General features: G+C 35.2%; 5 protein-coding genes across 5 annotated transcripts; 1 reads left to right on the forward strand and 4 right to left on the reverse strand.

The window, feature by feature from the left end:
• The first annotated feature begins 150 nt into the window (after positions 1–150).
• Positions 151–952, forward strand: LOC9307079 (F-box/kelch-repeat protein At5g03020). The gene is given in 3 exon segments (XM_021023600.1): positions 151–154; positions 297–441; positions 443–952. Coding segments are annotated over 3 exon segments (558 nt in total). The 3' UTR covers positions 852–952.
• A 360-nt stretch (positions 953–1312) lies between these two features.
• On the reverse strand, positions 1313–2730 carry LOC9307080 (mitochondrial import inner membrane translocase subunit TIM14-3). Its single transcript, XM_002873025.2, has 3 exons — positions 2537–2730; positions 1983–2161; positions 1313–1653 (listed from the first exon to the last, which is right to left on the reverse strand). Exons 1-3 carry the CDS (start codon positions 2537–2539, stop codon positions 1497–1499), a joined length of 339 nt encoding a protein of 112 aa, XP_002873071.1. The 5' UTR covers positions 2540–2730; the 3' UTR covers positions 1313–1496.
• Positions 2731–3427: 697 nt separating this feature from the next.
• On the reverse strand, positions 3428–6197 carry LOC9309140 (protein IQ-DOMAIN 1). Its single transcript, XM_021021165.1, has 6 exons — positions 5827–6197; positions 5617–5688; positions 5205–5534; positions 4850–5071; positions 4461–4580; positions 3428–4325 (listed from the first exon to the last, which is right to left on the reverse strand). Exons 2-6 carry the CDS (start codon positions 5674–5676, stop codon positions 3666–3668), a joined length of 1392 nt encoding a protein of 463 aa, XP_020876824.1. The 5' UTR covers positions 5677–5688; positions 5827–6197; the 3' UTR covers positions 3428–3665.
• A 2967-nt stretch (positions 6198–9164) lies between these two features.
• Positions 9165–10424, reverse strand: LOC9309141. Its single transcript, XM_002873027.2, has 5 exons — positions 10333–10424; positions 10012–10079; positions 9774–9923; positions 9629–9702; positions 9165–9533 (listed from the first exon to the last, which is right to left on the reverse strand). Exons 2-5 carry the CDS (start codon positions 10072–10074, stop codon positions 9398–9400), a joined length of 423 nt encoding a protein of 140 aa, XP_002873073.1. The 5' UTR covers positions 10075–10079; positions 10333–10424; the 3' UTR covers positions 9165–9397.
• LOC9309142 lies at positions 9243–12507 on the reverse strand. The gene is made up of 7 exons (XM_021021166.1): positions 12276–12507; positions 11277–12072; positions 10333–11184; positions 10012–10079; positions 9774–9923; positions 9629–9702; positions 9243–9533 (listed from the first exon to the last, which is right to left on the reverse strand). The coding sequence occupies exons 2-3, from the start codon at positions 12052–12054 to the stop codon at positions 10943–10945; spliced, it is 1020 nt and encodes a 339-aa protein (XP_020876825.1). The 5' UTR covers positions 12055–12072; positions 12276–12507; the 3' UTR covers positions 9243–9533; positions 9629–9702; positions 9774–9923; positions 10012–10079; positions 10333–10942.
• Positions 12508–12677: the final 170 nt, after the last annotated feature.

Below are 12677 nucleotides of genomic sequence, written 5' to 3' on the forward strand. Positions count from 1 at the left end.
TCCTCAAAATGGACACTTAACAATATAAGAGCAAGTAAATCAAACCAATAAAGACCCTTCATCACCTAAGATTTTGTGTGAAGAAGTTTCGTTTGAGAATGTGTTTGCATAATGCAACAACTTTGGGATTTTGTTGAATGGTCTATAAGAATGTGTTTGTTTAGCTTTAATGGTTGTTACTCTCGGTCCGACTCTTTTTTGGATTATGCTATTGTGTGACACATTGATCAATGTGACTTTATTCAGATTATAATTTTTTTTAGCATTACATCTAATAAATACTAGTAGTTCATAAGTCAATTTAATTAAATCACTACATTTAATTGAGAGCTTCTCGTATGTACTTGAAGGTATGATCGTTGTGATTGGAGGTTGTAGGTCCAAGAATCTCGAGACTTGGGAAGAGGTTTATGATCCAAAAAACAATACTTGGGGTCGATTTTTTTTTTTTTTGTTTTTTTTGTTTTTTGAATACGAATTCTTGCTTAGTAAAGATTGACAAGGTGTCGTGCGTATTGTCGGTTTCTGATGGGAATCTATTTTGGCGTGAAACGAAGGATGGTTTTGAGTGGTCCAGTGTTATGGGAGTCGAAGAAGTGTCCTCTATTATTTCTGTGGCGAACGCCGGCGCAGAAGGAAGAGTGACAGTTTGGTGGAAGTCGTTGATATTGGAGTTAGTGAGTGTGACTGAGGAATGTGAAACGAAGATTTGGTGTGCAGAGATTTCGTTTGAGAGACGCGGTTTAACAGAGCTTTGGGGATTCGTTGATTGGTCTAAAGAGGTGTTTGCCGTTGATGGATATGACTCTACTTACGATTTCTTTTTAAATTCTGCTATTGTGACTTATTGATCAATGTGGTTTTCTACTTTAAATGTTGGGATTATGATATGAATTAAAAAAAAACATTTTGATGAGTTTAAGAGTTAATAAACGAAATTATATTGGTGCTTTGAGGTGGTTTTTTCAACGGTGTTTTCAAGTGATAATAACAACACAGGAGGTTTTGCTTTGACTCAGACTTTTGCTTGTTAGTGAAAGAGAGCATAAGGGGCAGAACATTTATTTCTACATGGGAAAAGATAATATAGACTTTTTTCAAGGAAAAACTGGTGTGGAGAGTGGTCAAGGGACTTGGATTGCCAAACATTATGTTTCAGTTTGGTGGTGTGCAATGTTGGATCACCCCTATGGTCGTAAAATGCAGATTTCGATTCGGGTTGAACCGAGCTTTTTAGGAAATCGTCAAAGAGTCTGTTTCAAATCTAATGGTTATAAAGTTCGTTCCGATTCCTTTTTGCACTCTGCTACAGTCACACATGGATTTGTATGCTCTGATGGGAGTGTAAAAACTCCTTAGAGATTGGTGTTTGTATCTATCATATGAGTTCTTTGGAATGTTTCAAGGATGATATACAACAAGAAAAAGAAACGTAGCACACATTCATAACAAAATCAATGGAAAGTTCTGTTGGGTTCGTATCAGACACATGACAATCAAAAGGCAGAACCGGTGTTGTTGGATTTTCCAAGCATCATCTGTTTGGCTTCATTGATCTTAGAAGCCAGATAGTGACTGCCTCCAGCGTCCGGGTGGTTTGCAACCATCACTCTCCGGTGAGCTTCCTTCACCTTCTCTGCCACAACACTCTCCCTGTTATAAAAAGACCACCACACAAACTCAGTCAACCCATTCATTTTAAAATCAATAATCTCCTACACAACCAACACTGAAAAATAGGATTCAAAAACATAAACTATGAAGTTTGCTTTGATCTAAAGCCTAAAGGGTGTTGAATCAATAACTTTGACCTCTAATACCTTGCAGAACAACCATATTTTCAAACCTAACATGCAACATCTGATTCGATGCCTACTGCATATGTTGGATTTGTTCACTACAACCACGATTCTCAGTCTCAGGACCAGTTCAATCTGAGGAGCAAAACCAAAAAGATGAAGCAGGTATAAGAAAGGACGAACCTAACACCGAGAATGAGAGCAGCTTCTCGGCGAGTCATAGAACTTTGGAAACCACCTTCATAAAACCTGCGCATTCTAGGAACATGTGGTCTTGCCTTGAAAGCTTGCCAAGCCAATATACCATATCTACCAGCATAAGCAGCTGCAGCTACAGCAGCACCTGCAATCATTGGCGTAGCCTGTGGTGTAGCCAGAACAAAAAAAACAACGTCAAACGCACAAAAAAAGGGAACAGACTTTGGCTTTGGAAATCAAAGAAAAGAAACATTCTTGATTGATTGATATCACAGAACCACATATAAGATCATCTAATGTATCCATTTTGTTTTAACATAACAATAAGACAACAAATGGATCCTGATCAACACCAATCAAACCCATCTTGTCAACGTCGTTCTTGATTTAAATTTACAGTTTTATTCGATTACAAACGAACGTTCCTGGCTAGAATTTCACGATACTTCCCCAATTGTTCAGAGAGAGAGAGAGAGAGAGAGAGAAATAGATTAATCCAGCTTAAACGGAAACAAGAACAGACCAAAACAAAAACTTACCATTATTCACGTAGATTTGAGCGGAGTAGTTGTTCGGAGGAAATTCAATCGGAATAAAAAATTCTAATAAATTCTTCGATTGTCGAGTTTCTCGATCGATTTAGGGAATGGGTTTAGGGTTCTTCAAAGGGGACGAGATATCTCAGCTGTTTTTTTTTTTTGCGTGGGGAGGAGGTCGGTTTGATGAGAACTTCGAGAATTTCCTTCTTCTTTTTTATAATATCGGTTCAACAAAAATTGTCGGTTAAGGGAGTCATAAACCGACAATTTTTGTAAGGAACGGTCAAAAGTCAAAACCCTCTTTGTCTGCCGGAGGGTTGGTTTATATACGGTTTTGTTCGTTTGATATCGCGGCCGCGCCAAGTAGTATATACCCTATCTTTCAGACAATGTTGGATTTCTCGCCAAGTAAATAAAGATAGGGATTCTTTAACAGGATTATGTTTGCGATTACAAGTAAAAAAGATGTGAAGGTTTTAAAGAAACACATACAAACACAATATGAATTTAGAAAGGTTGTAAAATTTAAAAAACAGCCTCAAATAACGGAGAATAAGATATTTTACGACTAAAACTATAAAAGGTATTAAGAATTAATTAAGCTTTTAAGAGCATGTGCAGTGGAGAGAACCCATATTAGTCTCTCAAATATATTATATTAACAATTTTTGTATAATTTTTTTATTTATTTTAAATTTAAACTATAAATAAAATTTATAATTAATTATGGTGAGATATGTGTTAAAAGAGTCTCTCACAAAATTCTCAAAATCTCTCACTTAAAAACTTACTTTATTCTCTCTTAACTTTTTAGTTATTTTATAATTTTTGTGGGTGAAAGACTCATTGAGAGACTAGCACTAAACATGCTCTAAGGATCTTGCATTACAATTCAAATAACAGCCTCAGATTCCAACTCATTCAACATTTTTAATAAAACCACTTAAGTATTCAAAGAAACAAAGGAACATATGAATTTAAAAAGGTTATAAAATTTATTATCGTAAAAAAATAAATGACTGGCGCTTACACTGCACAAATGAATTACGAAATGAAGGGAACACATAACAGACGACAATCTCTCGGACACATCCATAAGTGGGAAAATAAAATATATTAAATAAATACCTCAGCTACCTGCTTCGTTGGTCACAGCGACACCGCCACTCTCCACCTTAGGAGGAGCTGAGAACCGCCGTGGTTTAGGCAATGCAGGTGAAGTCGGATATGAGAGCCGTTTCTTAGCAGATGCCTTGTCCGTGAACCCTTCGTTTTCCTGTGTGGTACCACCTAATGGGCTTTGCGGCTTGAGCCTGGCTCGAGCTGATTTAGTTGGAACCATGTAGCTTGGGAGAGCCGGTGAGCCAGCGAGGCTCTCGTCATCTCTGACTGATGAACCAGCAATGCTGTGTCTGCGGTTCCTCTCTGACAGGACAGAGATTGTGCTTTTAGCGTCGTCGTCGTTGGATTTTCTCGAGGATTGGATTAACCTTGAGGGAGTTGGAGGAGAGAAGAAACTGTTTTTGTTTCTTGGGGTCCCTCTTGCGGATGATGGTGTGTTTGGCTGAGTTGAGCCATTGCGGGTTATAGATTTTGCAGCTTCGTTACGGTTAATAGAGCCCTTGACCGAGGCGGCATTGTCGTTGTTGCTGTTGCTGTTTTGTTCTTTCTCGGAACTCTCTAGTGGCCGACCAGCCATCCATCTCTCTAACCAGCTCCAACCCCATGTTGGGTTGCTTGGATCCATGAACATCGGGTTTCCAGATTTAGAGTTGCTCTTCCAGTTTTGCTGCAAACATGAACATAAATTATCATTACAACATTCAAATGAAGCACAAATTCAACTTCAATGGATGTGTTTGTGTTCACTTTTTAATTGCATCTTTCCACAGATTTAGCATTATAGGTTACAACAATCGGATACCTGATGAGAGTATGCATAAGCCAATGCCCTTTCCCTTCTCATTGTTGCCTCGTACTTGCTTAGCAAATTCGCTTCAACTTTCTCCTTTGATTGAATGCTATCATTCCAGTTATCCCCGTTCTGTGAGCAGGAACAGAAAAAAGAGAAATTTTAACATAAGCAAAGGCCCAAAGATTCTCATTTTCACATAAAAAGAGACAGTAAAATTAATAGTTTAAGTAACCCTTTCCAGACTAATAAGCAGAAACCATCCTACACATTATACCAACGACTACTAGGTAGAAATCAAAAGACATTTATTTCTTAGCAGTTCTCACAAAGAATAAAAGGAAGAAACTTTTGAATAAAAAGAAGGAAACTGAATCAGATGGATGTGAGAGAGAGAGGACCTTCAAGCCAGCTAGCTCTTTGGCATGCTTCTGAAGGAGTTGTTTCTGGCGAGCCTGATTCTCTTCTGACATCCTGATTCTCCTAGCTCGGATCTGCGACTGCACACGAGAGAGAGTCTGCATACATTTTAGAGTATTTGCAGCTTGCCGTTTAACAACAGATCCTTCCATCAATAACTTAAGCCTGACCAAACCCCTCATTGCCCTCAGTGCTCTTCTTGCCTGTTTTTCAGATATTACAAAAGGTAAGGTTATACTCGATAAAGCATCTTTCTTCACACAAAATCAATTGGCTGCTCAAGCTCATATGACATCCTGAAGGAATTAAGCCAATTGCAAGAGTGAAATTACATACCAAATAGCCTCTAAAAATAGTCTGAATCAGGATAGCAGCGGCTTCTTCATTCGACTTTCCCGCAAATCGAGCAGGTGTAGCCCGACGAACAACACCAGGAGCAGAAGAAGATGGAACTACGGGAATATCAGTAGCTCTAACATTCACAGCATCTGCAGTCGAAGGAGGAGAAAGATCCCTGTTCCGTTCATCAATCACTTCAGCTACTCTAACCTCACGAGGAGGAAGAGCAGGAGGAGGAGAAGAAGAAGAAGATTGTCTAACATTATCAACCACAGGAGGATTAGAGATCACACCATTTTGTCCCTCAGCCAATTTTTGTTTCGACTTCTGAAAAAAAAAAAAACACATCAACATGTCAATATCTACACACTATAACATTAAGTCACATCAATATACAAAAAAACTTCACCTTTGAATCTGGGCTAAATGCTTTCTTAACACTTGAAAACCATTTAGCTTTTTTCCCCATCTCTATGTAATCCTTCACATAAGAAAAAAAAAGATTATTCCAAAGGAAACTGAATCTACTGATCTCAGTAGCTAAATTACGACAGATCTCGATATCTAGGAGCTAAAACTTCATCAATTGATAGTGAATCAGGGAGAGAATGAATCGTACCTGTGAGAAGACAGTGACACCAGATCTGATAGACGAAAGCCTTGAAGATATAAAACCTGGAGGAGTCAACTAAACCTCAACGCGGCTTGTAAGCAGTGACCTTATCGGAGAAGACGAAAAAGCTAAGAATCGAATCGATGAGAGTTTGGATCTTTGCTGAGGTGCGAAGATAACTTTTCTTCTTCTTCTTCTTTCTTATGCTTTCACATTATCATAATTGCGAATGAAGAAGAGAGAGAGAGAGAAGAGAAGACAGATGGATTCAAAGCTGTGTGGAAGAGTATTTGTGACGGTGTGTGTTTGTGCGTGATGCCACTAATTGGGCCGCTTTTGTGGGCCCTACTCTACTCTCCTTTTTTCCTTTTTTTCTTAATTTACCAGCTTCGTCTCTCTTTTACTCTTTTCTATTTACTTTTCTTTCCATATAGTATAAACTAATCAATTAAAAAAGTAATGATGAGTTTTATTTCCTAAGTTTCATAGACACTGTTTTGTTAATTTTTCTTTTTATTAAATATCTTTAGATTTAGGTATTATTTGGTGCATTTCAAAATAGTAGTATAAGTAATTGACATGGTATATTGGTGTTTTTTTAATTTTCTTAAAATGTTTGAAATTTTCTTAAAATATCAATAACGTGTAAATTGGAAATATGTATTGGATTTTGTACCTTTTTCTGAAACTATATATTTAATGAACTAATTATGGGATCGGTAATAGTGACCATGTAAATTTCAAATTAATTTATAACTTTATCCGGTAAGATTGGTCCTCTAACTTTCATCTAATAAAACAAAATCGTTTAAATAAAAGTTTTTATTCGTTTTTCTTTTTCGATATGGGTTTTTCATTCGTCTTTATTCTTTAGTGGTTAAAATATAACACTGTATATCTTTGTTCGTTAAATATCTTTTATTAATCGAATTAAGATCTTATTTTTTTGTCGCCTATCAATAGTTTATCGAATTAATTCATCTGCATAATCTGTATAAAGTATGTGTGTTTTTTTTTTGGGTAGGCAAGTATGTGTGTTTTTATACACGCTTACATATAACTACAACCGACAAAACATGTGAACAAAATATGTCCACCAGTGAGACAGCCTTTATCATTTTAAAATATACTCGTAACAAGCCACCATATAAGATACTTAATACTTCCTGGATTTGACAAATCATAAAATTAGTTGATCATTGTACTTGTACACCATGTCATATTTTATGTTCAGATCCAACCACACTAGTAAGTAAATCTCCAATGGTTGAACAAACAAATTATTTGACTCGATATTTTAAGATCATATATATGAAATTACAAACAAACAATACAAGTGAAAACTCGTTCTATGCAACATCAGTAATAGGACAATGATTAGGAATTTAGGATATTGTAATTTCTCTATAGTCGTATTACCATCACAAAAGCAATTTCCCAATGATTTTAGATAATTTTATTATAACTGTTTTGACATACAATGAACTAATAAGATGATTAAAAGAGTACTTAATTTTGTCCAGTGGATTAAGTATTATCTGCCTGAATCATTGACTTTTTTGGAGATAAACCCAAAAGGTTCCTTAGGCCATCTGCAATGGCCCAACACCTTGGGTGTTCTTGGACTTTTTTAATTAGATAATATTGTGAACAGTGGCCGAAGAACATGTTGTTGGGTCTTGAGGTAGAACTGATTTTGGGCTTGTTCTTGTATGACGTGGCAGGCCGTGAATGGGTACAATTTTTAGCAAAGGAGTTGATTGAAAATATTTGGAATAAATTTGGACAATAACCTATGTATTAATTAAATAAAATGTTTCTATGCTTTTATTAAGTAATATGTTTGTTTTTTTATTTATATTTTTTTTTCATAAAAATTTGGTATTGTATTTTCACTTTTATTTTAAGTTTGTAAATTTTGCAATTTAAATGTTATTTTTAAATGTTTTTATAATTGTAATATGTTTATTATTATATTATTAAATCTTCTGATCTTAAACATGTTCTCCCAATAACCAATTTATTAACAAAAGATCTAAACTCCTGATCTTATATTATTTTAACAATATTTTTATTCTAAGCACACTCAAAACAGTTCCCCCATTGCGGATGCCCTTATTGGTGGCCAGCTTGTACCAGTCTTCTTATAATTTTCGTTATTTAAAAAAAAAAAAAACAAGAAATGCATTTTAAATATATGTCCAATCACTCCATGTGGCATCTTCTCTGTTTCGTTAATATAAAACCCTTAAAAGTTATTTTCATATAAATAAGTGAGAACTAGCCGTTGGAATTTGATAATTTTAACTAATCATATGATTTATTGTCGTCCAACATATCATAGTATGTGTATAACTGTATAAATAAGGATATGCTTCTGATAATTTATAATATTAATAGGTATCTCCAAAGTTGGTAGTTGAAATAAAGAAAAAAAAAAAAAATTGGTAGTTGAATTTGGGATATGGACATTCCACCTAATGTATAATTCAAACATCTTCGATAGGAAAAAAAAAATTAATTTTGAGCTCTTTTGAAACTTTCTCTCCCCGTCGGTCAACTTTATTTTTGTCTTTGCATTTTTAGCAAGTGAGATTTATTAACTAAAAAAATTATAAGGAAAATCGAAAAGAGATAACTAGAACCAAAAATTGAACCGGAAATCCATTTGGCATTATCTGAAATATAAGTGGGGCATGGAAATAAGGTCAGGGCCGTTAGCGTTTTAAAGATATTTAGATGATGAGCCAGTGAGTTTGGTAACGACCCGACATTTTAAGTCTTGTCGTTTTGTAACACATAGCAACGGTAGAAGATTCCTATATTGGCTAACACCTAAACCTGACTCTCATAAATAACCCCCATACTTTTTCTTCCAGTGAATTTTAATTAAATTAACAGTGTATAATTTTATATATAGATTGGTCCATCTATATCTACCCAGTGAATTTAAGTTTACTACTATTCAACTTTTGTTACTACTTCAGTTCATCTGTCTTTTTCTGCAAACATACACATTTAGAAAAAAAATTATATGATGAAAAAAAAACATTTTTACCCTTATAGTAAAGGGTGAGAATAAGAATTACAGCTAGAGATAAGTAGAAGATGATAAGGTCAGGTTATAAACTTGAGATTAAGAATAAAAAAGATGGTTATACTAGTAATACGGTCAGAAAAAGATTGTATACAATTTGGATAAAGCATGAGAGTTTTTGGAAAATTGAGTTGAAACAAGAACTGAGGACAACATTTAAGAATTGCAGAGAGAATGGAGAGTTGCTGGTTTTTGATCGAACTAGAGATATGAGTCATTTTATATATTCACCCCAAAATCTACTAAAGAAGCAAACACAATTCTGGTTTTAGCTGAGAAGATTCATGATAATAAGCTAGTTCTATGTTTCCTTCAAGAAATCATATAGTTTTTGAAATTGTGCAAATCTAAAATTCCCAAACCAACCATATGTTGATCTAAAGTAATATATAGGACTTCTTACACCATTGGACGACAGAAGATAATCTGTTCTTAGTAATGGCTGATAGTACTTCTTGATAGGGTTTTAGACTGTTTACCTCATTGCTCGATGCTAGGATTCTGAATCAGATAGCGAGCGTTGTGTAAGAGGGAAGTAGTCTCCTCGTTTGATGCATCAAGCAAACGCAATTCCTTGATCTCCTCCTGCCATTTCTCAACATGTTCCTTGTGTATCCTGTTTCATATATGTGAACCGTGTTACTAATGTGAGTATATAAACTACTCAATCATGGCACATACAGAAACATTATAGAGTCTCTTCAATCTCACATGATCAAGCGTTCTTCGAATTCGTTACTGAGTTCCTTAAACATTGTCTTCCCAGTTTCCAGCAAGTTAGAAACCTACCACAAGAAGCATCACAATTGATTAAGATATTGGTAATCATATCAACTGGGAAATGATGAGAGGTTACAGTTTGTGTGAAGCTCTCAATCTTATCGAGAATTTGAGCAATGTTAAGTTCCATCTCATCAGAAGCAACAAGTTTCGTGTCAGTTTCTTCATTCTCAATGGTATTATCAAGACTAATTCCATCTCTCGAATCTCCTTTTCCATCTTCATCCTAACAATTCTCACAGGACAAATTCAAAAATCTGATCCACCACAAAATCATCATCACCGGATCAATGCCAAATTCAAAAAAAACTTACAGATGCTCTCATGCGTTTCCGAAATCCTCCATTCCCTGCGTCTTCTTCCATTTCAGTGTTCATCAAAACTGCAGTAATTCGAAACGATGCTCATCAGCTTCGGATTCCGAGTTTAAGAACGCACGAACAGATTTCGAATTAGGTTTTCTACTCGATGCGATTGAATCTGCTAACTAAAGCATCGCAACAGATTTCGATTCCAAATCTAAAACTCTACGATTATATCCCGAACAATCTAGCTTAAGATTCTACAATAGAACGGAAGAAACGAGATCGAGATCGACGAAAAAAACCTTCGAAAGGGATTATTAGAGAACTTACGCGATGAAGATCGAAGAAATTGCTCCGTACGAATTTGAGAGAAGAAGATGAAGAAGTTTTAGGAGTGTGAGTGTAGAGAGAATGAGGAAGAATCCATTTAAATAAGCGTTTAAATTACTATATTTCTAAGAATTATTTTAATTTTTTTTTTTAAAAAAACATTAGATTATAGTTGATTATTTATTTAAATGGTTTGGATTCTGATGAAATTTCCAGTGTTGCTGAACTTTTGTTCATGACTCGTATTGTCTCTGTTTCATAATCATTACTAATCATACTTATACAATGCTAATAGCGTTTTTAAAGTATGGAGGAGTGACTCAAGAATCAAAGCAATCTAAAGAACTCACATAGTGAATCGATTTGGATGCGATTTGATATATAAAGCCGAGTAATATGAACATATACCCATTACAAAAAACATACAGCCAAAATATTCACCTAATCAGATACTAATCGTTTTTTTGCTCTAGCTCTTCCAAACACAGTTAAACCTCCGGGACAAAACAAAAAACAATACACCGGAGGATCAATAAGATATACCTTAAACTAGCTTAACTTAAGAGTGAGCAACTTCTTATGGCTCCGTGTTCACTGCATCGAAAAAGGTTCAAGACTTGTTATAAATATCCCGGGACCTTTTAAAGGGAAGCTGAACTGTTACATATTCATCTGATGATGATGATGATGATGATGACGATGATGACAATCGATGATTTACTTTTGATGATGTTGGTCCATCTGATTGTTGTTCTTGTTTTACATCAACAGACTTTTCACGGATTATGTTACGCTCTCTTGGAGGAGGATTATCATTTTCAGCATCACTCTCGTCAATGATCACAATCGTATCTGCACACAACAGAGAAGATTCATATAAACTTTCTTACAAGAGAGATTTACATAGCTCTTCAATCAAACATATCAAAAACTTACATACATACCTGTTGCAGTGTTATTCACATTATGATCATCCACCACAATAACCTCATTATTGATAGTCACATCAAGATCATCCACCATAATAACCTCATTCTTGATAGTCACATCAAGATCATCCACCACAATACTTTTGAAAGCCACATCGCTTGCTCCTATACTGGTGAGATTCTCAGCGTCAAAGAGCGATTTCAAAAATGAACATTGTGAGCTTGCCGCATCAAATCTCTCTTTTAATTCATCATACTTGTTCACTATCTCCTTCAGCTTCTCCACTGCTTTCTCTTTCGCAATCAAAAGCTCCTGATTCTTAACACGCAAATCATTGATGATGGCCTCTTTATCACTCTCCATTCCCTTCATCTCCTTCAGCTTCTCCTCGTCTTTCTCTTTCGCAAACAAAAGCTCCTGATTCTTAATACTCAAACCATTGATAATGGCCTCCTTCTCACTCTCCATTGCCTTCAATTCCTTCATATAGGCCTCCTTCTCGCTTCTCTCTTTCTCTAAATCCTTGAGCAAGCTCAGATTTTTCTCTTCGAGTTCCTTATTTTGGTTCTGATGATGAAACATCATTATCTCGTTCATTTCATTCATCTGCTGAAAACTTGCCTCTAGACTTTTGTAATCTTTTTCCAGATTCTCATGATTCTCCTTGAGAATTTCATGTTTTGTTGCTAAAATCTCCTCTTGAGCAAACAAATTGCTTCTTGTCGGAGTAGCCACCGACGAGATTTTGTTCTTCCCCGATTTGTCCGAACGAGCTGATGATTTTCCAGTCATGACTCCGAAACCCTAAACCTGGATCAACACAAAAAGCGTCAAGCTTTTACTAGAGCTTCTTAATCTTTGTCAAATTTACAAAATTTCACAGATTTCTGAAGAAACCCTAAAACCTAAATTCGTACTAAGCTCCACCGAAAGAAGAACGGAAAAATTAACAATCTCAGATCTCCAAACAGTACAACAACGGAAGAAAGAAGAAATAGAAAGAAGAATCTTACCCAGAAAATCTTTTGAATCTTCTTCTTCTTCTTCAAACAACCAGAAGAGAGATAAAGCTAGCTTATTGGAATATGAAAGTAGCTACAGAAGGGAAAAAAAAAAAAAAAAGCAAATCCCTAGACGCAGAGAAAATGAAGCGGGAATGCGAAAGGACAACTTTCTTTTCTTTTTTTCTTTTTTTTTATTGAATGAAGAAAGGACAACACATTCATGATCAAATTAATTTTGTGTTTTGATAATTAATTGAATCTCTTTGTTTAGTGTCAGTGGCGGATCTAGGAAAATTGTTTGATGGTGTCAAACTTACAAATGAGTTGAGTTCTAATAATTGGGTTGGTTTCAAGCTTCATAATTAAACTGATATATATTCAAATTTTAATGTAATTAAAACGTTTTTAAAA

This window comes from Arabidopsis lyrata (genome assembly GCF_000004255.2).
Source record: "Arabidopsis lyrata subsp. lyrata unplaced genomic scaffold ARALYscaffold_6, whole genome shotgun sequence".
Lineage (NCBI taxonomy): Eukaryota > Viridiplantae > Streptophyta > Magnoliopsida > Brassicales > Brassicaceae > Arabidopsis > Arabidopsis lyrata.

Coding starts and splice junctions, on each gene's coding strand:
- LOC9307080 (XM_002873025.2), bottom strand. Junction 1,654..1,982: donor GCTCTCATTCTCGGTGTTAG/GTTCGTCCTTTC, acceptor TTTTTATAACAG/GGAGAGTGTTGTGGCAGAGA.
- LOC9309140 (XM_021021165.1), bottom strand. CDS start 5,676: ATGGGGAAAAAAGCTAAATGGTTTTCAAGTGTTAAGAAAGCATTTAGC. Junction 5,072..5,204: donor CTATTTTTAGAGGCTATTTG/GTATGTAATTTC, acceptor TCTGAAAAACAG/GCAAGAAGAGCACTGAGGGC. Junction 4,326..4,460: donor CTTATGCATACTCTCATCAG/GTATCCGATTGT, acceptor TCATGTTTGCAG/CAAAACTGGAAGAGCAACTC.
- LOC9309141 (XM_002873027.2), bottom strand. CDS start 10,074: ATGAACACTGAAATGGAAGAAGACGCAGGGAATGGAGGATTTCGGAAA. Junction 9,924..10,011: donor GGAAACGCATGAGAGCATCT/GTAAGTTTTTTT, acceptor GAGAATTGTTAG/GATGAAGATGGAAAAGGAGA. Junction 9,534..9,628: donor TTCGAAGAACGCTTGATCAT/GTGAGATTGAAG, acceptor TATATGAAACAG/GATACACAAGGAACATGTTG.
- LOC9309142 (XM_021021166.1), bottom strand. CDS start 12,054: ATGACTGGAAAATCATCAGCTCGTTCGGACAAATCGGGGAAGAACAAA. Junction 11,185..11,276: donor TGTGAATAACACTGCAACAG/GTATGTATGTAA, acceptor TGTTGTGTGCAG/ATACGATTGTGATCATTGAC.